The 22,274-nt window shown below is 39.3% G+C and overlaps 2 protein-coding genes across 5 annotated transcripts; both read right to left on the bottom strand.

Annotated features, from left to right (window-relative positions):
- Positions 1-11,478, bottom strand: gmppaa (GDP-mannose pyrophosphorylase Aa). 3 transcript variants are annotated; one of them, XM_064327597.1, is made up of 14 exons: positions 11,175-11,478; positions 10,842-10,931; positions 10,397-10,494; positions 10,001-10,104; positions 9,401-9,593; positions 8,928-8,987; positions 8,702-8,832; positions 8,546-8,560; positions 5,480-5,614; positions 5,207-5,304; positions 3,049-3,095; positions 2,871-2,963; positions 1,470-1,638; positions 1-1,317 (listed from the first exon to the last, which is right to left on the bottom strand). In XM_064327597.1, exons 2-14 carry the CDS (start codon positions 10,879-10,881, stop codon positions 1,217-1,219), a joined length of 1,284 nt encoding a protein of 427 aa, XP_064183667.1. In that variant the 5' UTR covers positions 10,882-10,931; positions 11,175-11,478; the 3' UTR covers positions 1-1,216. The 3 variants fall into 3 exon arrangements, with proteins under 3 accessions (XP_064183667.1, XP_064183666.1, XP_064183668.1); XM_064327596.1 differs by having other exon boundaries at positions 11,276-11,455; XM_064327598.1 differs by lacking the exon at positions 8,546-8,560 and having other exon boundaries at positions 11,276-11,437.
- On the bottom strand, positions 10,992-22,193 carry catip (ciliogenesis associated TTC17 interacting protein). 2 transcript variants are annotated; one of them, XM_064327603.1, is made up of 10 exons: positions 21,868-22,193; positions 21,382-21,502; positions 20,447-20,632; positions 20,245-20,300; positions 19,785-19,871; positions 18,849-19,016; positions 18,059-18,183; positions 12,239-12,315; positions 12,012-12,100; positions 10,992-11,830 (listed from the first exon to the last, which is right to left on the bottom strand). In XM_064327603.1, exons 2-10 carry the CDS (start codon positions 21,452-21,454, stop codon positions 11,624-11,626), a joined length of 1,068 nt encoding a protein of 355 aa, XP_064183673.1. In that variant the 5' UTR covers positions 21,455-21,502; positions 21,868-22,193; the 3' UTR covers positions 10,992-11,623. The 2 variants fall into 2 exon arrangements, with proteins under 2 accessions (XP_064183673.1, XP_064183672.1); XM_064327602.1 differs by having other exon boundaries at positions 21,382-21,457.
- Between the last annotated feature and the right edge of the window lie 81 nt (positions 22,194-22,274).

Genomic DNA, 22,274 nt, shown 5'->3' with positions numbered 1-22,274 from the left:
TTTCAGAGACAAAAATTTTTAATTAGAATTGTGATGTTAAATAATTTAGACTTGTATAATTTCAGTACCAAATTTCCAGTTGTTTGTAGTGCTTGATCAGATACATTTCAAGTAATTATGTATACAGTTTATGCAGCTTTATTTGTTCTGTACAAATATCTGTACAATTGTTCATGAGCCAGAGCAAATTTCTTTTTATTGCAGGGACAGTGGATTCATCTCATTTGATCTTGAAGGCTAACCACATACTATTTAAAAAAGAAAGTAGAACCAGAATCCTTGCCATTAACTGCAATGCAATGATTAAATTATTGTAGTTGCTGCTGCTGTTGTTGTAGTGGTAGTAATGGTATCCAGTGTGGATTCAAGAAATGTACGTCATGTTGGTGATCAATGAAATGATATGCTTGTGTGCACATTTGTATACACATACACACAAATCCAAAATTTCAAAAACAATGGCACCTATCTAACATGTTGCAGACAATCATTTTATGCAACATATGTATATGTTATTGGTCAAATTTAAGTTTGAGTACATAGGCAGGCATAAACACTCAAGGTGTTGGTGTGATGTGAATCCCCTGCCCCGTTCACAGGAAAGCAGTTTGGGCTTCTCCAAAGTGATAAAAGCTACTATACAACAATCCACCATCATTATCCCTGAAAGCAGTACCATTCTTCTAAAAGAACACCTCATTGAAAAATAACAGTGAATATCTAAATTACAATCTGCCTTCAAACACTCCACATCAATAACCCCACATAAACACCCAAAGCAGCTACATTGAGGGGGTATTCATTTAACTGTTTTTCAGCAGTTTCAGTAACGACTCACACTGACAGGGAGTGCTATTTACCAGTCAGTCGCAGGTTAATTGCAAAGCAATGGCATGATAACACGATGAGACAAGAGCATCACGATTTCAAATGGAATCAAATGAGTCATTTCCACTGTCATCCACAAAGTGATTCTAATGCAGTACGTCTTCATGAGATTTGAATGAAGTCAACATAGCAAAAGAATATTTCTAATCAAAATGCTGGCCTGTCTGGAATATAGGACTCCATATATACTTTCTTTAATATTCTTTTGCCCATTTACCATTTACAGAACAGATATTAAAATTAAATGCCAGGCTTTGTGAATATTCTACTGCGTCCTTCATTTTTGTCACAGTTTAAATGAATACTGTTGCAGTGTGCACAAAATGAACTACAGTATAATTTGATTCTTGAAGCTTCGGTTAAGGTCTTTATGTGGGAGGACAATGGAGTTGAGTATAATCACTTCTGATGGTATATTCACATTACAACCTGAAAAAAAAAATAGAAATGAAAACTGTGTTATAAGGTTTAAAACATACAGCAAAAATTTAAAATATTTAAAAACTCCAAAAAGCGAACTTTAATTATCAAGGCATCACTGCCATTTGATCCAATAATGCATTTGGAGAAAATAGACTAACCCAAAATGGTTATAGAAGGGGTCAGTTTCCCTTCTCGGAACAGAGTCTCGCTGTCGATTTTGGCATACGGGTCGTTAGGGTTGGGGTCACTGGGGGTCCCTTCCACTCTTGCCCACTTGCCGATTGTACTGTCCCATCCCACAATACTGTTCAACACACAACTGTGATCCTAAAATCAAGAACAGAAATAATATAACATTTTTAAACTTATCAACATGCAGGTCAATATACCGGAGTTTAGAACTCAAATAGGTAAGCTTGGAATTAAATGCTTCCTAAAGCTACACTACACGGCCAAAAGTATGTGGACACCTAAAATCAAATATCCCATCCAAAATTATGGCCATTAGTTTCACCCTGCTGCGATAACAACCTCCACTCTTTTGGGGAGGCTTTATACCAGATGTATAAGCATTGCTGCAGGGATTTGTTTCCATTCAGCCAGAAGAGCATTAGTGAAGTTGGGCACAAATTGGACAATTAGGCCTGGCTCGCAGTTGGCTTTCCAATTGATCAAAAAGTTGTTGGAAAGGGTTGAGGTCAGGGCTCTTATGCAGGCCAGTCAAGTTATTCTACACCGTTACTGACAAAACCTTTTCTATATGGATCTTGCGATGCACCCGGGGGCACTGTCATGCTGAAATAGGAAATTCTGCGTTGGGGAAGCGCAGAATCGTTTAGAATGTGATTGTATGCTGTAGCATTACGATATGCTTCAATGGAACTAAGGGGCCTAGCCCTAACGATGAAAAACAGCCCCAGACCAAAGGGTCTCCAGATAATTTTGGTCATATAGCGTACCAATTCTACTGTGGCTATTAAGGAGAAATGCTTTCCAACAGCAATCATATAATTGGAACCTCTTAAGCCAGGAATACACCAAGACAAACTTGGTGGCCCTAGTCATAAGTTATGTTAATTATAATGTTACTTGTGTGTTTTGAAAGTGCTGCAGCAGAGACACCAGCCTTTTGTTGTTGTCTTCCACTTCCATCCCATGCTCCTTCTCACACATCAAAACTCTACTGTACGCTGATTGGATAGATGTGCTGACTGACGGTGTCCCGATTAGTTTTTTAAAAATCTGGACGACAGGTCCAGGTGCTCTCTGCAAGGGCTGACCACAGACGACAACACGCACACACCTGTACCCTGACTATACCCTGGCGCTTGGCTGATGCTGTTGTTGAATGATTGTTGGCTTGGTGTATTCCCGCACTTTAGAATGGCTGAAATCCTTCCATGTTCCTACTAAGTAAATTAGTTGTAATGTTGTAAATTGTGGTATTCCTCCAAAAAAGAGAAACAAATTGAATCTGGCACTGTGAAATGAATAGTGGCACTCAATTTTGAAACAGTCTCATAAGCAATATCAAGTAGTTTTGACAGAACAGGACTTGCCTGTAGTGTGGCTCCATGAAGGATAATGGATTCTCTCACCCGGACCCCAGCCCCTATAGTCACCCCTGTTCCAATGGAGACGTTGGGACCTAACTGCAAAAACAATCAGGCAGTGAGACTGAGTTGTGATATTGATTCTCAGCTATAATGTTACATATCAATTACTCTAACTACTTACCACGGCAGTAGGATCAATATTGGCTGTCAGATGAATGTATACATTTCCTAGGAAGAAAACATTTTGTAACCACAACAATGTTTTTCATGTACATCATTATCAAAGACAAGGAAACATATCCATAAACACTGAATTGCCCCTTATTTTATATACAGTTAGCTCCATAATGTTTGGGAGAAAAATTTGGCACTACTCCACAAAATGAAATTTTTTTTAATAAAACAATTCACACGTGGTTATCGAGCAGATTCTCAGCTTTTATTAAATGGTATTTTATAAATTTTAGTTTCACCATGTAGAAATTACAGCCAGTTTTATACATACTTTCCATTTCAGGGCATCATAACGTTTTGGACATATTAATGTTATGCAAATAAAAGTATTCATGTTTAGTACTTTCTCGCATATCCTTTTCATGCAATGACTGCTTGAAGTCAGACCCATAAACATCAGGTGAGTATCTTCTCTGGTGATGCTTAGCCAGGCCTGCACTGTAACCATTTTTAGCTCCTGCTTGTTTTGGGGATTAGTTGCCTCAGGTTTTCTCTTCAGCATATGAAACAGATTGTCAATTACATTCAGATCAGGTGAATGACTTAGCCTGTCAAGAATTTTTTTGGCCTTGAAAAATGCCTTTGTTGCCTTTGCAGTATGTTCGAGTTTGTTGTCTTGTAGTAGGATGAAGCACCATCCAGAGTTTGAAATTATTTACTTGAACTTGAGCAGATAAGATGACTGTGTGCATTTCAAAATTCATTCTGCTGCTGCTATGAGCAGTTACATCATCAATGTAGTACCCGTGGCAGCCATACAAACCCAAACCCCCACCAACATGTTTCAGAGATGAGGGGGGGTGGGTTACTTAGGATCTTGGGAAGATCCTTTTGGCCTCCAGACTTTGCTCTTGCCATCACCCAGATACAAGTGGATCTTGGTCATCTGTCCACAAGACCTTTTTTCAGAACTCTGCAGGCTCTTTTAGGTACTTCTTAAACTGTAACTTGGCCATCCTGTTTTACTGGCTAACTAGCAGTTTGCATTTTGCAGCGTAGCCTCTGTTGTTCTGCTTGTGAAGTCTTCAGTGGAAATTCTTCTATAGTCATCAACTGTAGATGTCTTCCTTGCCCTACCAGGCCCTTTGCCATTATTAAGCTCACCAGTGCTCTCTTTCTTCTCAATGATGTTCCAAACAGTTTATTTTGGTAAGCCAAGGGTTTGGTTTAGTAAGCCTCTCTGACTCTTCTCTTATTTCTCAGACTCATAACGGCTTCCTTGACTTTAATTGGCACAGCTCTGGACCTTGTGTTAACAAATGCCAATAACAGATGTCAAAGGCAATCAAAAGCCTAGAATCAAGACTAGATACTGAACTATACTCTCTTATACCTGCACTAAAGAAGAAAGTGAACACACCCGACTAATCAGAAACACCTGTGAAGTAATTTATCCCAAACATTATGATGCCCTGAAATGGGGAGGGCTATGTAGTAAAAGTGCTGCAATTTCTACATGGTGCAATCAAAACATATAAAATACCTTTTAATAAAAACTGAGAATCTGCACTTTAACAATGTGTGAATTGTTTGATTAGAAAAATCAATGTGGAGTACAGAGCCAAATCAAGAAAAAAATGTATTTGTCCCAAGCAAATTAGAGCTCACTGTACCAGCATATCCCTACAAATGGAGTAACTGACACTTATTCTATACCAGCATATACTCACAAATTGACTAATTTACACGGATTATTCCAAGCATACCCTTACAGACCCATTATTTACCCTTTATTTTTTACAGTGTGTAAGCATTATGGAGTTTAATCAGTGCCAAAAATGACTCAATGATATACTCAATGATCACTGACTGTCGATAATAACCATAAATGTCTGTGCAGTTTTAGCCTGTGATTGAAAATGAGATTATTTGGTTCGCAATGAGGAAATGTGGGTTGAAATATACAGTACGGTATACAGACATAATTACATTTTTTAAATAAATGAATACAAATCACAGCGACAAAATGGGATTTATGATGAGCATGCCTGGACTTACAATTGCAATGACTTTAGACATTGACTTAACTCTGGCATAGCCTGTCACACTGGATTATTACTTGCTTGTTTTACACACCAGCCTCGCTCTATGCACTAAATAATTACCACTTATTTTTGGCCCTCCTTCTTCATTTGTGGCCAGTCTTTCTGGATGAGTCTTGTGGTACTGGTTTAGGTACAAGCGACTGGCATATATGGCTGATCTGTTAAAACATTCAAAAAGACAGTTACTTGAAACCCAAAATTAACAGGGTTAAGTCTTTTATTGAGTTGAAGACATGTGCCTGTGTAGAGAAGACTAGCGATCAGCCAGGAGAGAACAATGGAGGATGAGGGAGAGTGGGGGAGGAGGGAAGAACGAAGGAGATATCTACTCACCCGGCCGACTTGATCTGGCTCCAGAAGCGATGGGTTTTGTAGACGTAGAGCTTGCCTTGTCCTGCCAACGCCGTGAAGATGTCCTGCTCTAGCCGGATCACCTCCGCCCGCTGCCAGCCATTGGTCTGCTCCTCTCTGTGTGCAGAGGAGAGTGATGTCAGCACTCCAGTCAGTCCGAAAACACATCGAGCCCAAGCTTTTGAAAACAAGCCCAGCTCCCATGAACAATGTGCATATTGTGAAGATTCCCCATGGTGTAATTTAAGCAGGGATTCCCAAAGACTGTCTGGGAGCCTCCTAATAATTCCACATTTGGGCGGGTGCCAAGCCCCTCCACCGTCGTGTACGTGAACTTCTGGTCACATCTACTGACTGGGCTCTTCAGTGATGGAACTTGCCCTACGCATCTTGTTGTAAACTGAAGACCCAGCTCTTCAGACTTCAGCATGACTCCTCTGTCCCTCTTCAGCTATATCTTAATTCTTGAATTTCCTTTTGGGATAGTAACATCGTAGGTATAGCCGTGTAAAGATAGGTTGGCTGTGTAGTGGTAATTACTTTTGTCTAAAACACCAAATGTTGCACTGTTTTGCTAATTTTACAGTTCTTGATTATAAATGGGCCTTCTTCACTTTTGAAAGGTGTTCTGTATAAGCGTCTACTGTGAATGTAATGTAATAGAGAATTAATTAATTTGCCAAGACTAAGTCTAAACTACACTACTTTTTAAATAATGTAGATACGTGTTTAAAATTGTGGAAGCTTAACTGATCACGAGATTGACCCGAACTAAGACTAGAATACACAAGGAAGCCCCAAAATCCTGTTGGGGAAGCCCTGCTTTAAGCCAAAGGTGAACCCCGAGGTTTAGTGATGGAATGTGCATTTGCTTATACAGCGTGCTTGCCAGTTGATTATTGTAAATCAGTTTGTAAACTGAACAACTGTGACTGTGAAGCCTCTTGCCTCCAGCCAACCCTTCATCACCAATAAACCAAGGCCATTATTCTTATCACAGCTTTAGATGTATGCCTCAGCAGTTCACACTGAGCTGTCAACAAGATGCTCCACTCCCACTAAGCCTATTTCCACTAGACTATCAGCACAGGGACTCAGAATGCCACCATCTTCCCTAAACAAGAATGGCTGCTTACATTACACAACAAACCCAAGGTGAACATATAGAAGCCTACTGTAATGACAATGACTGAGATTAAGCAAAGCAATTGCCAGTTATCCAAGCTGATTTTAGGAAATTGTGAGGATAAAACATATTTTCTATGCAAAGGTATGTAATGTGTTGTTCAGACACACAGCTAGCCATTTCGCCAGAAAAACATGCTATGGTATTTGACTTGCTACGTAGCTTGTCACCAAGCCAATGCGCCTGTTATCCCTATAAAAAGGAAATGACAAGTTTTTAATATGCAACAATGACATACTCACAGTTGTTCACTAAGGTGTCAGCTAAGCAAGTAAGATTTATGAATTGCATTTTAGCTTAGGACTTAGACAACTAGTTAGTAGGGGGTATATGACATGTTTTTGGGGTTTTTTTTTTTTTAACTAAAGCTTACATTCAAGTTTGTGAACTACATTTATTTAAAAACTATTTATCTATTCATCAATATCAGTCCACATAGTCAGATAAAAACACTCCCTTTGCCTTAGTATCCCTTAACTGAATCAACGAGTCTTTAGTCGTATGTTACTTCGGTGGTAAATTGTAACTAGCTTCTCACCGTTTACTAGCTAGCTGGTTCAAATTTGCCAACTCACAAAAATGGTAAAATGGTAAGGACTGAACTTTTGCTCAGGACCGTGAGCTAGCCCAGCCTAACCCCTGAAAAATGAGATTCCTGATCCAACTGCAAGATCTCACACTGACCTATCTGTATGATGCTACACCCACACCAAGCTGCCTGCAAGATGCTCCACCCACACCAAGCTGTCTGCAAGATGCTCCACCCACACTGGTATATGCAAGATGTTCTGCCAACTTTGAGTCATCTGCAAGATGTTCTGCCAACACCATGTTATCTGCAAGATGCTCCACCCACACCAAGCCATCTGTGAAATGCTCCACCCACACCAAGCTATATGCAATATTTTACAGCCAGATTCAGACAAAAATAACACCTGTGATTCTACTTTTTTTCACTTGTACATAGAAAAGGAATGTGTGGGAAATGAAAAGAGGGAAGCACTTAAAATTTCTGAGAAAGTGTTAATTTTGGAGAGAAGGGCATATAGAATGATTAGGTTCAGGAGAGGTTTTTTTGGGGGCAAACTGAACACTTATGGACTGTATCTATGAGGGGCAAGTAGCAAAAACAGATTGAATTTATGTTGTATAATTAACTAGCATGCCAATAATCTAAATAAACTAATGTAACATTTCCTCTTAACCGGCTCATGCTGTAGCATTCTATTTTTTATTGTCAAATTAGAGAATGTTACACTTTCAATGTTAGCAATGACAGTAGTCATCCCAACATCCCTATATTATCTTGACAGAACCGCTTACTACATGATAAAATTTTGCTTTACACTATCATCAGAGACCATGTGCCTGTATGTAAAAATGTCCCAGATCTCTCATACACAACCTACAGTGATGAATAAATCTGGATACAAATGCACATTCAATTAGATTTTTCTGTTTAGTCCAATATCATTTGTGGAACATGCATTTAATCAAACTACCTAGATAGATACAAATTACATGACTGATTTTTTCCAGTCTAGACATGTCCTTCAGCTTTGGGAAAATGTGTGTAGACTAGTCTTTAACCAGTCTGACACCCCTGCCTTAAATTATTTTTGGCAATAGTGTGAGAAAATTGCCAATCACAGAAACTAATCACACGAACAAACAAACAGCAGCTTGGAAAAAGGAAGTCAGACTGCAATCTCTCCCAAAAGCTGCATATTTGTGCCCACGATCCATGCTTTAAAAAAAAGTGTCACTATTTAAAGACACAGACAACAAGCTACAGGGCCTATGTGCAGGGCAGTGTGGGTTCATATCTACCCACAGCATGGAACCTTTGCGTGCAGACTTACCCCTCGTAGGGATATCTGGTGATGGGGAACAGGAAACAGAATGATGGCAGGAAAGGGGGAGGAAAAAAAGAGAAATGAATAGAACTGAGGGGCAGGATATGGTCAAAAAAGATGTATTCCCACACAAAGACTCCCAGCAGGACTCCTCCCACTCACAGGAGCATGTCTTGCTGATTCTTCTGGAACACCATCCCGATGTGCTGGAAGATTTCTGGTGTGAACAGGTAAATCCCACAGTTGATTATATCACTGACGAACGTGCTAGGCTTTTCCACGTAATGCAGTACCTGAATAACACAAAATACATATTTAATTTCATATTTCTGAGTGATTTCTCTGTGACAGTCTAAGGCATGAGGATGCAAACACAGATTTATGGTACCTCATTTGTTTGCTGGTTTTCCACAATGCAGCCGTAGTTCATGGACTGCTTTCTGTTAGCCTACATATTGAGATAAATGTCATTTGCAAGGCAAAGTAAACCACAGTGGTACACAGATAGCCTTAATTCAGGGGCAGCAAATCATTTCAGAAAAACCTCACAATTCCAAAATTTTAAAGTACAGCAGAGGTCTCAGTCAGATGATTTGCTGAAGTCTTAGCAGCAGTACTAATAAGCCCCACCCCCAGATGTAAAGCCAAATCACTGGTTACACTTTAGCTGTGCCCAGCACTGAATAGCCACACCCCAGCTTGGTCTGACCCTGACCTTGCACCTGACCCTTAACAGTGCTGTGTCTGGCCCCAACTAGTCACCCCTAAGCTGCACCTGGCTCTGACTGGTCACCTCTCAGCTGCAACTGGCCCTGCTGGGTCACCTCTCATATCCTCAGACCCCTGTGAACATCTCCTCACCGTTGTCCCAAGGATGACAAAGCTATGTGTGTCACCGTGTTCCTTCTGGAAGTCCAGCATGTCTGGCAGAGGAAACTCTGAACAAACATCTGCGTTCATGACGAAGAAGGCCTCTGGGCCTCCGGACAGGATCTGGTCTCTAAAATGGTAAATGCCCCCTCCCGTGCTCAGAGCTGCATACTCCTGAAGGTACCTACAAAACCAGTCAGAATGCAGTCCATTATGGGAGATACTTACATTTTCCTGTAAGCTGCACTGCTCACATATTAGATCCTACACATTATCTGTAAAGCAGCTATCTGGGTCTAATTTCAGTCATTCAGAATATGTACAAGAAAAAAGGAAATCCATGCAATCTTATCGTTCAATACTTGAAACAAAATTAAAAGCTTAAGTAAAGGTAAGCGTTCGATCATTTCCTGACACCCTAAGATGTGTCAAATGGACTACATAACAGCACAAAAAGCACAAAAGCTGTCGACAAAATTATTAACACACAATCCTCCAGTCACTGTATTGAGCTCCATTAGACAATTACACACAAAATAATTCACAATAAACAGAAGAATATAATTTAATAATAACCAGTTAAAGATATACCTTATGGAGATTTTAAATTCCTGTTGTGCACAAGACAAGAATCTGGTGAGTTCTTCATTTGGCTGGTAAAACCCAATGAGCAGAATTTCTTTCATATTAGGAACCTGAAGATAAAATAATTTACAGAATGAAATACTTTGCCATTTTGTGCTTACCCTGTGATATTGAACAAATGTGATGTCTAAGTTCATAAAACAATTAACTTAGGTAAGGAGGACATTCATAAGTTTCATCAACCTGTAAATTTAAAAAAAATCCCTCGCAAATTAAAATAATCATGTCACTTTCAACCGTAGACCAGATCGTAATTGTTTTCAAATGTCCATTTTAGTGTGACCGTAAATCTACCTTATGTAGTATATATTTTTTTAAACCACATATTATAAATGAACTCACCTTTGCACATGCTTCAATGTGATGTTGAAGCATCGGTACTCCTGCCACTGGGAACAGCGGCTTCGGCACCTCGAAAGACAGCGGTCGAAACCGTGTGCCTACAGGTAAGGAACTATCATCAGTTCAACACATTCGCTAGGTATCGCCATCAGTTAGTTCGCTGGCAACATGTCAAAGGCCGAATATTATTACAAGCAATTACAATAATCCAAATAAATGTACGAATTACTGAATGGACGAAATTATAGCAGTAGTCTCAGAATGATATTTAGGTGGATTAATACCCAACTGCCAATAGCTGAAACTAGCAGCCACCATTAGCATTCCCACAATTTGAGCAGCGCCACGTCATCATAACAGTCCGCCGGTGTACAGCATTTACCAGATCAGGACGGGGGGAAACTTTTACTTCATCGGGTGATATACTCGTGTTTATGCATTTTACCTTTTTGTGGGCCTCCGATGAGAATCACAGTTTTCAACATTGTTTAAACTGGTCCGTGGCAGGTTATGCACTGAAGGTCTTTCGTGTAACCTATTGCAGATATACTGAGATTAATAGCTACACAGTAAGACGTAAGGAAACAGCAAGACATAATTTGCAACATACTTTATTGTTGATTACAACAACATAGCTTTGAATAACACTGCTTAGTGATTAAGTAACGTTGCTAGTGTGAACACAATGTTCCGTAGCAAGCGATAAACTCCGTTGACTGCAGTTCAATTCAATCTGTTCTCAACGTTCCACTTCTGCTTGCTAGCTAAATACACTTACCAAACGCTCTCCTGTTTAAGCAATTTACCGAACCATACTGTTTACTTCAAGCGCTTCTTTCAGAAACATACATTTAATAACAACGTAAATTACAAGATTACCTCGCCGCTGTCTTCCCGTTTATGTCGTATCCGAAATGACAACACGAGCAACAAAGTATTATGGGAAATTGAGTTTTAACGGGACATACAGTGGCCCATACGTATCTCACATCACATATCGTCAAACTTAACTAACGTAAAATTATGTATTCCGATCAAGGACAAAGACAAGGACAAAGTCGTACGTTATCTCCATTATATCTGTTTTTAATTTATTAAATATAACTGCAAGAAAGAACACAAACACAAGAACACAACTGCAAACCTTAAAGTCAAACCTTTACTTTCTCCTCCAGAGCACAGAGAATTGAATTTTGCATGTGAGTTATAGTATAGAATTAGAATTTCCTAGTTTTCAGACACGTTAATCAAACTGGAGGACTTTAATCTGCTTCCTGGATTACTCTGCGAGGCAAACGGAGCAAAATATTCTGCGGCGAAGGAAAATACATCGTCAGGTTTCCTGAGCAGCAGGAACTGGAGGAAATCGGCCATCAGGGCTTTCAGCTCTGGGTGTTGTCTGACATATGAGGCATGATCAGCTTTCAGTGCCTCCTAAGTCATAAAAGAAAAGACATTATAAGTGGCCACAGATTGTGGCTATCTCAAAGACACAATTTAATTAATTTAACCCTTTAGCTGTCATTCAAAGAAAACATACTGCACTTGTACTGTAAACACTTAAGATTACATTAAACAAAAAGAAATAGTTTTATCAATGTGACACTTATTTTACCTTTCTGTCCAGAAATGTAGAGCACAGCTGCATGTCCTCTTCCCACACTAGAGGTTTCTTCTCAAAGACAGCTTTTCTATCTTTGTCAGCTAAAAATGGTTTAATATTTGTTTGCAAGGCATTTAGACAATGGAGGATAAAGCTACCTAGTACTCGCTGAGGTTATATAAAAAAAAATGTGAATGCATGAAGTTAACCAATCCAATGGAAATTCAATAGAAACATACCTCCCCCCATCTGAACAGGCAGCTGAATGAGTCTCATTGTCACCGGAGATCCAACTTGTACTCGGCTTGCAAGATGTCTAGAAGAAATTTTACACTTAAATATTGTCTTTAACGATTATTCAGAATAACTTTGTATTTATTTGCAGTGACCCTTCCATCTCAGGTGACAAGTAGACTGAAATCTGCCAGGAAAATGCCCCCCACAACATAACACAGCCATCGGACCTCCTCCCTGTAGGGATCATGCATTTAGGCCTGTACCATTCATTTGGTGTATGGCACACATGCACCCACCCACTTGTTGAGAATATGGTGATGGATGACTCATCTGACCATTTTACTTTTTACCACATCTCTGTAGACCAGTGCCAATAGTTTTTGCACCACTGAACTCTCAAATGTGCATTTGTCTTTGTAATAAGGGGTTTATACACTGCCACCCTATTATAATATCCCTCTCCATATAGTTCTCAGTCACCTGAGTCAGAATAGCTCTTCTGATTTTGCTTACATATTGCACTAAAGCACGAGCATGACAACCATCAATTGTGCGCTTTTGACCACAATTTCCAACCCTATTTACAGATGCCATTTCCATAGATCTAAATGTAGATGTCACTTAAGCCACTGTGTGACCAAAGCTCCTGCCATTCGTGCCCAATAATGAACCCTTTTTAAAAGTCACTTAGATATTGTCCTCATGCCATCTTGATCCAAAAACGAGGTCAACTGGGCCTGCTCAGCATATACATGCCACAGGGCATTATAGGATGTTAATTGCTCAATTGTATCATGCAGCACAACTATGGAAGCATCTACATCTGTTATGTTTCTCCACTCATTTATTCAGGGTTTTCCTTTAATGTCACCTATATATATATATATATCTCATAAAAAACACGTTTTCAACGTACAAAAATGCCAAGTTACTAAAAAGTATTGATATCAAAATGACGCCAAGTTACGATACTACAAACAATATAGGCTATCTTGCCTCACCGAAATGACATAAGATGTATCTCAAAGCAATGCTACCCAATATTTCCTCAGTTCTTTCAAGTCACTTGGCCCTGTGTTTTCTAATCTTACCATTTCACAATGTCATGCAAACTTTCTGTCAGATCAAAGAGACAAATATTTCGAATTGCCTCATGGAACACATTGAACATTGTACATTGAAATTAATGTATAAATTCATTAATGTACAGAACTGCTGCTGAGCAACGACAGGAAGCACATTTCTCCAGAAAACATGTTTATACTTGCTTCTGAACTGAATTTGAGTACATGTGCAAGTTATTGTATATTTGCTACGTACAATAAATACTGCATGTAAAACACATATTGTACATACACACATAGAGAAATTCTTTATCCGCATGGGGACATTTCCCTGGCAGCATCTTACATTCACATTCACGAACACACTTGTACCAAGAAACATACTATCATTCACGCAACAGAAAGCCTGGGCAGCGAAATACATAGGCCTACATACCAATACAAATTGGACATACACACACCTATTCAATCAATCTTGACTGTGAGAGAGCCATCCACACATATATTTGGCCTGTTCATGTAGTGCATGCTTATACACAGGGCCAAGTGACTTGAAAGAACTGAGGAAATATTGGGTAGCATTGCTTTGAGATACATCTTATGTCATTTCGGTGAGGCAAGATAGCCTATATTGTTTGTAGTATCGTAACTTGGCGTCATTTTGATATCAATACTTTTTAGTAACTTGGCATTTTTGTACGTTGAAAACGTGTTTTTTATGAGATAGCCTATATTGTTTGTAGTATCGTAACTTGGCGTCATTTTGATATCAATACTTTTTAGTAACTTGGCATTTTTGTACGTTGAAAACGTGTTTTTTATGAGATATCAGTTCTTTTTGCAAAGCGTTTTATTATGAGAGTGAGAAATGCGACCCTGCAAAAAACGGTTGTGGATTATGGCTATCGTTGTGTGAATCTGTACAGTCTGATGAGCGTGTACCGTTCAGCAGTTTCGGTTTGCTATATATGTAAAACAGTGGCTGTGAGAAAGGATGCAGTGGCGTAAGCGTAAACGCAGGAGAAACGCAGATGGAATATGGTATGTACTCACGGATTTGACGTCCATCCAAGGAGCCTTGACTGACAAAATAATGAACACGCCCGTAGAATTATAACTCCCTAGGTCGCAACTTGTGTAGCCTTCTGTCCTGCTCCGTTGTCTGTTATTTCGTGGAGATGCACTTTTAGTGTTTGTAAGGTTTATCCTTCTGTCCTGCTCCATTGTCTGTTATTTCGTGGATATGCACTTTTAGTGTTTGTAAGGTTTATAAGGCATTTTGATAGGCTTATCTGCAGGTAGGAATCCTCTTCGCCGTTTTGCTAAACTAGAACCGGAAAACATGATAGTGGAGAATAGGAGCAGACGCATATGTCCCAGCAGGCTTTGCATATGAGAGAATAACAACAGTGTGAGAGAAATTAAAATGAAATTACGAAATTCCGTAGTTGAAACAATATGTTTTTAGCAGAATGGGCATGTATGTGAAGGTTGACATGATCACGGAGTATAGTGCGAAGGAAATGGAGTGACCATGAGCGAGCTTATATTCCTTATCAAATGGTATATAACAGTCGGTATTGAACATTAGTTGTTGAAGTGGAGGGTTAAATAACATTACACATTATTTGCCTGTAATGTAATCTATTGCACGAATGTGTTTTTCTCATGTTCAGGGCTAGTAGTTATACTTATGAGTGAAACATGATTTTAAATGTAATGTTTTAATGCGGAGTTGCAGAACGTACATACGTAGTAATTGTTTGTAGCCTATGTGGCTAGATAGAGAACAGGGCGAGGTAACATGAATGTAGAAACGTGGCGTTTGCTGATATTAAGGTTTTGTACGGTAGCCAAGTGAAGAAATATAGTTAGTAGAAATGGCACAGTGGTGAACCGGTGTAACTTTTAAATAAAAGGAATACATTTGCGTCATGAAATGCATATGGGTGGCCGCGAGTGAGTGAGGTTTACCAGTCTGTGACTTCGTTAGCTAATGCCATAGCTATGCAATGCGTGAAATATCATGAGCGAACCTGCCGGTGGTTTTAAAGAACACAAGCCAGTAAGCACAGAAGAGCTTCCGTTGAATCCATATGGCTTAGCAATATTGTAGCCGGTCAATAACTGAACGTACAGACGATAAGTCATAATGCATATATCTTAGCAATATTGTAGCCGGTTAATAACTGAACGGTGAACGGCGGGTAGATATTGTGCAAAAGCAATAAATCTTAGCAATATTGTAGCCGGTTAATAACTGAACGGTGAACGGTGGGTAGATATGGTGCAAAAGCAATAATTAAGAAGTAGTAGACAATTATTAGTGAGGTCCAAGCAAGTTAAAGAAACGTGTTCCAAGCTGGGCTTGAACATACGACCCAGTGTTCCCAAGCCTGTAACCTTACCCACTAGACCACGGACAGATTAGCTGTTCTAACTGCGGAGTTGCAGAATGTACATAAGTAGTAATTGTTTGTAGCCTATGTGGCTAGATAGAGAACAGGGCGAGGTAACATGAATGTAGAAACGTGGCGTTTGCTGATATTAAGGTTTTGTACGGTAGCCAAGTGAAGAAATATAGTTAGTAGAAATGGCACAGTGGTGAACCGGTGTAACTTTTAAATAAAAGGAATACATTTGCGTCATGAAATGCATATGGGTGGCCGCGAGTGAGTGAGGTTTACCAGTCTGTGACTTCGTTAGCTAATGCCATAGCTATGCAATGCGTGAAATATCATGAGCGAACCTGCCGGTGGTTTTAAAGAACACAAGCCAGTAAGCACAGAAGAGCTTCCGTTGAATCCATATGGCTTAGCAATATTGTAGCCGGTCAATAACTGAACGTACAGACGATAAGTCATAATGCATATATCTTAGCAATATTGTAGCCGGTTAATAACTGAACGGTGAACGGCGGGTAGATATTGTGCAAAAGCAATAAATCTTAGCAATATTGTAGCCGGTTAATAACTGAACGGTGAACGGCGGGTAGATATTGTGCAAAAGCAATAATTAAGAAGTAGTAGACAATTATTAGTGAGGGTGGAAGCAAGTTAAAGAAACGTGTTCCAAGCTGGGCTTGAACATACGACCCAGTGTTCCCAAGCCTGTAACCTTACCCACTAGGCCACGGACGGATTAGCTGTTCAAACTGCGGAGTTGCAGAATGTACATAAGTAGTAATTGTTTGTAGCGTATGTGGCTAGATAAAGAACAGAGCGAGGTAACATGAATGTAGAAATAGAAACGTGGCGTTTGCTGATATGAAAGTTTTGTACGGTAGCCAAGTGAAGAAATATAGTTAGTAGAAATGGCACAGTGGTGAACTGGTGTAACTTGTTAATAAAAGGAATACATTTGCCGTGATGAAATGCATATGGGTGGTCGTGAGTGAGTTTTGGTAAAGCAAATGTAGGCGTAAGAAAACGTTAGTGTAAAAGAGGAAATTATCTGCCTGAGGGCGAGTCGGGGTTCAAGCCTCAAACCGGAGGTTTACCAGTCTGTGACTTCGTTAGTGCAGCACCATGCCATAGCTATGCAATGCGTGAAATATCATTAGCAAACCTGCCGGTGGTTTTAAAGAACACAGGCCAGTAAGCACAGAAGAGCTCCCGTTGAATCCATGTGGCTTAGCAATATTGTAGCCGGTTAATAACTGAGCGGTGAACGGCGGGTAAATATGGTGCAAAAGCAATAATTGATAAATAGGCTAATAGACAATTATTAGTGAGGGTTGAAGCAGGTTAAAGAAACGTGTTCCAAGCTGGGCTTGAACCTCAGACCCCGTGTTCCCAAGACTGTAACCTTACCCACTAGGCCACAGGCAGACTGGCTGCTTAAACTGGAAATGTTTCAGCATAAAAATGTATGGGTATTTTGCGTGTGTATGCGCGTTTTTGATTGGGTCGTGTAGGTGCAGATTTGGCAGATTTGGCTGGTGTCAGTGAAATGTCCAATGGGGAGACATGTTGTTAGTGGGATAGGCGGCAGGAAAAATAAGAATGAGAAGAAGAAGAAGAAGAAGAAGAAGAAAGAGAAGAAGAAGAAGAAGAAGAAGGAGAAAACGCAAAATCCCCTTAGTTTGGGGCTTTATTGTGTGGACATGTGAAGTTGTTTATGAATTCTGTCTGTTGAAATTGGGGTCAGAATGTACAGAATTTAATGTTTTTAAGGGCTGAGTGTCTGTGGCTGTTGTGGTTATTTCTGTGGGGAACCCTGAAAAGTGCCAAACTCTCGGTGCTGTATAGGTATGGGGCATGCCCCCGCCAAGGCGTAACTTGGCGGGATGGCATACCTGCCATCCCAATATATACATACACAGTGACAATTATTTAATTTGAACTCAAATTGTCTGATCTGATTGATTGTCAGAGAGCAGTAACACTGAGCAAGACTTCCAGTGAGGTTGTTCCGACTCCTGACAGAGCAATAATAAAAAGGTCTAACAAAGTATTTTGAATTTGAATATAATAAAAGCTTATGAGACATATGCCACATACACAGGTATGAAACATATTACGGTCATTCTTCAAATAAAATAAACAAGCCAGACTACTCTGGCAGATACAGTACATAGAACAATAAATATTGTATTGCTTCTGTTGTATTTCAGTGTAAGTGGTCTTGATTTAAACTAGTTTTAAATCCTGACTTTTGTAGTTTGATTGACTTCCTCGAAGTACGCATGTTCTTTTAATATGTGGTTTCCATTTTGAGACATTGTGAGATTTAAGATAAACACATTACTCTGCTTACCCATCTGAGAGGAAATAGCAGTGCCATGCTGCAGGAACATCCTCGATGGAATCCACGGTCATCTCGATCCCAAAAACCTCAACACACTTCTGTCCCACCATCTGCTGTTTTTGTCCCAGTCCCTTCTGGTAACGCACACAAGTCATTTAATAAAACTTCTAGCACTTCTAGCTAACAAGGTGTGAATCCTGATAACAGCAGGTCAGAATCCTGTACAGGTTGCTATTGTACCCATGAACAAGGTAGTTATCTTAAGGAAATATGTAGCTATATAAATGGAAAATATGTCTACAATTATTGTGAAACTCATTTTAAAATTACATTTAACCAGTTTGGGTTAAAATCATCCAGGGTTCCTCATGTTACCACAGTTATTAGTTCCTCCCAACTAAGTGCCAAGTGCCCACAGTCTACCAGTGACCATCGATATGCAAGGCCTCTCCTTACATCAACAGTGTCCAGTAGTACTGTGTGGCCTATAACATATAAAACTGTCACTTCCTGACAAACAGCTGCACTCAAGGAGTGCATACACTTGAACTGAGGTGCTACTTCTACACAGTGCAGGCGGTGTAGCTGTAAATCAAGAGGCAGAATTTATGAATTGGGAGGCAAAAAAATAGTCCTGGCACAAGTGCATCTGATAACCATGTGACATGTAGCATATCAACAGCACTGAGAAACAAAAGAGATCTAGCGTAGGAATTCATTCCCCCTATAAAAAGTATAAGTATTTCTCTGTGGTTTATTCAAACATTTCTGGGGCTCATATGAAGGGAGCAGCACTCACATAACTAGAGACTGTGATCCTAGTCTCTGTGTCCAGCGTGAGGAACACCATGTTCTCTGGAATCCTCTTCCGCTGGGCAAGAACTCGCTGGATTAGAAGATTGGAGGCCTCCGACACAAAGCCCTCAAGAGAACCTAATGGAAATGTGAAGGTTTGTCTTTTCACATCCTAAAAATTAAAAGACAAAAAAAAGAATCACTCTTTTAAAAAAGTTTTATGGCCCATTTCTACTTTTATAATAACTGGTAATACTAGATTTGACTTTAAGCCTGTCGTACTGTGGCAACATCGCCTGTCAATCCAAGAGAGAGCAGACAAGCAAGTGCATCCTCCATGGTGTGTGTGGCCTGCCGCTGCTTCTTTTCACGCTGAAACCCACCAGGTGAACCGCCCAGCTATTGTGCCAGAAGACTGCACTTCACGTGCAGCCGACGTACGCACCTGACTGGCAAAGGAGTCCAAAAGAAACAAGGCCACCCTGCTGACTAACCGAGCCCTCCTAGTCAACCCTGAGGCAACCCAAACATCCTGCATGGCACCAGGCTACAATTGGCGTGTTCAGGATATCATCCTGGAATTTGAAGCATGCCACTGCATAGAGTATTATTGTTTTAAGTGGATGTGCCACTTCAGAGGCAAGAAAGTCAAAGGCTTGAAAGAATGTTTGAAAGGGAATAGTGCTACTACTGCATTCACAGTACATAATCTCAAGTGATCATACAAATGAATGTTTCATTCACTGTGCAGAGAAACTTAAATTCCATAAGTTAAATAGCGATACCTTAAGAATTTTTATGACAACCTTATTTTCAGATTATCAACTACTGGCACACATGTAAACAGCTTCCCACTTAAGAATAATGCTATTTTCAATGTTTGTCTTCAAAATGCTGAATATATGAGAACTGCAGGAGTGAAAAAAAATCCTTCACTAACCTCTCTTTGAGTCACAACTTTATTCAAGTGCAGCTGATCACCACGTCTGACCATATGGGATTTTCTGTCCAAAATATGGTCTTGAAGCTGAAATGACAATATACAGACATCACACATGCCATATATAACATGTATTTAAATTTTGAGGACACACAATTTAATTATGACTTGGTTATGTATTGATTATATATGATTGGCATAAATATCTAGTTAGAACTGGTATGCAAGCTAGGATTTGTCCAATAATCATAATGTAATTATACTAAAACCAAGAAGAGTGTGCTTAATTAATATGCCACTAGGTGGTAGTACAAAGCTTATCACAAAGAGCCTCCATTCACAGCTCATTAGAACAGTAATACACCATTATCAAGCTGTCTTGAATTGACTGAAAAACTGTTAAACGATTGGTGAGCTATTCCAAGAATGGAAAACTAGCACAGAATAGTAGGGGAAGTACCGTGACATATTCATGATGGCTCTGTTCTAAGGTCTCAAGTTTTGTGGATACATAAGCTGTTGATGAATGAAAAAAAGTCACAAAACACAAAACATCTTGCCATTACTTGACAAAATTTTACAATATGACAAAAAATGCCACTGTTTCCTGAGTACCAGTTAAGATATTAATACTCATATTTAAACTACGTCATTGTATCTACCGGTGACTGAGGTTCCACAAGGTATGTTATCAATGGAGCCATGGCTGTTTGCATGCACATGGTAGCATGGCTGATTGTCATAGGTTGCATTTTGGACAGTGATAGTGAACTCCCCCAGCTCTCTCCCAGTGTCTGAGACAGTCACTAAAGTGTCAGCAAACAGGCACTGCTGGAGTTCCTTCAAATCTGCAAAATAATAATTTACAATTGTAAGTATAATGAAAACAATTTTTTGTACTTTATTTGTATTACTCTTTTTGGTTTTAATCAATACATTATGTAAAACCAGTATAAAAGAGGCAACAGTAACACTGAACAAGCATCCTGTTGTGATACAGATCATGAATTATTCATGAAATACACACATAGGTAGCACGGCAGATAAGACTCCTCAACATTTGCATTCATTTGAATGTTATGTAGTAGGCGACATGAAGCTCATGCAATAAACAAACAATTGCCATTTTATTTATATGTATTATGTAAAAATTACATTGAAACATCTATGAATAATCAGTACAGACTACAGGGCTTCGAGCAAAGGCAAAAATATTTGAGTTCAACATCAATGCTGTATTTTAGATATAGCATGTTCGGGCCTTATACTAAAATAAAATAAAATAAAATAAATAAATAAACTGGTCCTTACTCACTGAATCACGCCTGCTGTACGACTTATAAACGGTACCCTATAGAGTACGCCCAGTGAATGTTCAAGTTTTTTTTAACTATCAACACCAGATGGTCATGCACTCGCCATTAGATAAGGTTGTTTAATTGTCTACTTCCAAAATCTATTAGCAGCGTCGCAAAACCACATTTTAACGCTGTTAAAATCAGGATAACGTGGGCTTTAGCATAGGCTAGCTACTACATAAAGTCCACCGTGCGATTTCAATTTTATTTTCCAGTTGCTATTTTCGGAAAGCACTTACCAATGCTGGCCAGAAATTCTAACGCCTGTCTGGAAGCTTTCAGTCCTTCAATGTCCAGAGCAGTTTTTTCCATACCCTGCAGTTCAGTTCAAACATTATGCTAGGTAAAATATTTGACACGCTAAAAAAAAGATCAGTAGGTTACCTATTTGACAGTGTAGACTTTCGTTTTGTGTAAGTTATCCATCATGTACAATTTATTAAATTTCATAATAAATAATAATAATAATAATAATAATAATAATAATTATTATTATTATTAAAATGATCAGGCAAATTCTTAGAAAGCATTGTGCGAATATAGCTGAACACCTACGGTAAAGCGAATCGCCTTCCTACGGTTTCACTGAACTTGCTGATACCATTTCTTGCTCACCATATTAGCACTAGCTTACTCTGCAATAAGTGATCTATTCCGTATATTGAATTTAAAAAGAAGGAACAACCAAATAATTTAAATTCAAAATTCTGAGAGCTAAGGCTTACCGTGCAGGAGACGTAAGACGATTGCAGACAGCAAGCAATATAGCCAGAGACTGTAAAAAATATATAGCCTACTTGACAGAAGGATCAAAGCTGTTCAGCAGATAGAGGAGTTTCCCCGGCAACTACCCTAAACAAGTGGATATAGGCCTACCGTAAACTACGCATATACACGCACTCGTGTTTCAAAGGGAGAGCGAACCCTTGCATTTTCAGGAAGTAATTTACTTGCGGCCCAAAAGTTAATGTAATAAGGTTTAGGCAAAGTGAACAGACTATGTTATTTAAATTTTCCACCAAAGCAAATTTTTTCAGCACAGGACACAGTTCTGGCCAATTATTTTTTGCAGCCAGCACCAGAGGATACATCTCCAAGAAATTGAGATCCCACAATTCTGAACTGACTGTAG

Source organism: Anguilla rostrata, chromosome 3, assembly GCF_018555375.3.
Source record: "Anguilla rostrata isolate EN2019 chromosome 3, ASM1855537v3, whole genome shotgun sequence".
Classification (NCBI taxonomy): Eukaryota; Metazoa; Chordata; class Actinopteri; order Anguilliformes; family Anguillidae; genus Anguilla; species Anguilla rostrata.
This window is presented reverse-complemented; position numbering and strand designations above follow the sequence as displayed.

Bases quoted from the DNA above. Each gene is read 5' to 3' on its own strand.
- gmppaa (XM_064327597.1), bottom strand. From the start codon at position 10,881: ATGTTGAAAACTGTGATTCTCATCGGAGGCCCACAAAAAG. The intron at 10,495-10,841 runs GTAAAATGCATA...CCTTACCTGTAG, and splicing joins CATCGGAGGCCCACAAAAAG to GCACACGGTTTCGACCGCTG. The intron at 2,964-3,048 runs GTAAGTAGTTAG...TTGTTTTTGCAG, and splicing joins ATATTGATCCTACTGCCGTG to TTAGGTCCCAACGTCTCCAT.
- catip (XM_064327603.1), bottom strand. From the start codon at position 21,454: ATGGAAAAAACTGCTCTGGACATTGAAGGACTGAAAGCTTCCAGACAG. The intron at 19,017-19,784 runs GTTAGTGAAGGA...TTTAATTTTTAG, and splicing joins AAGTTGTGACTCAAAGAGAG to GATGTGAAAAGACAAACCTT. The intron at 18,184-18,848 runs GTGAGTGCTGCT...GTGCGTTACCAG, and splicing joins GGATCACAGTCTCTAGTTAT to AAGGGACTGGGACAAAAACA.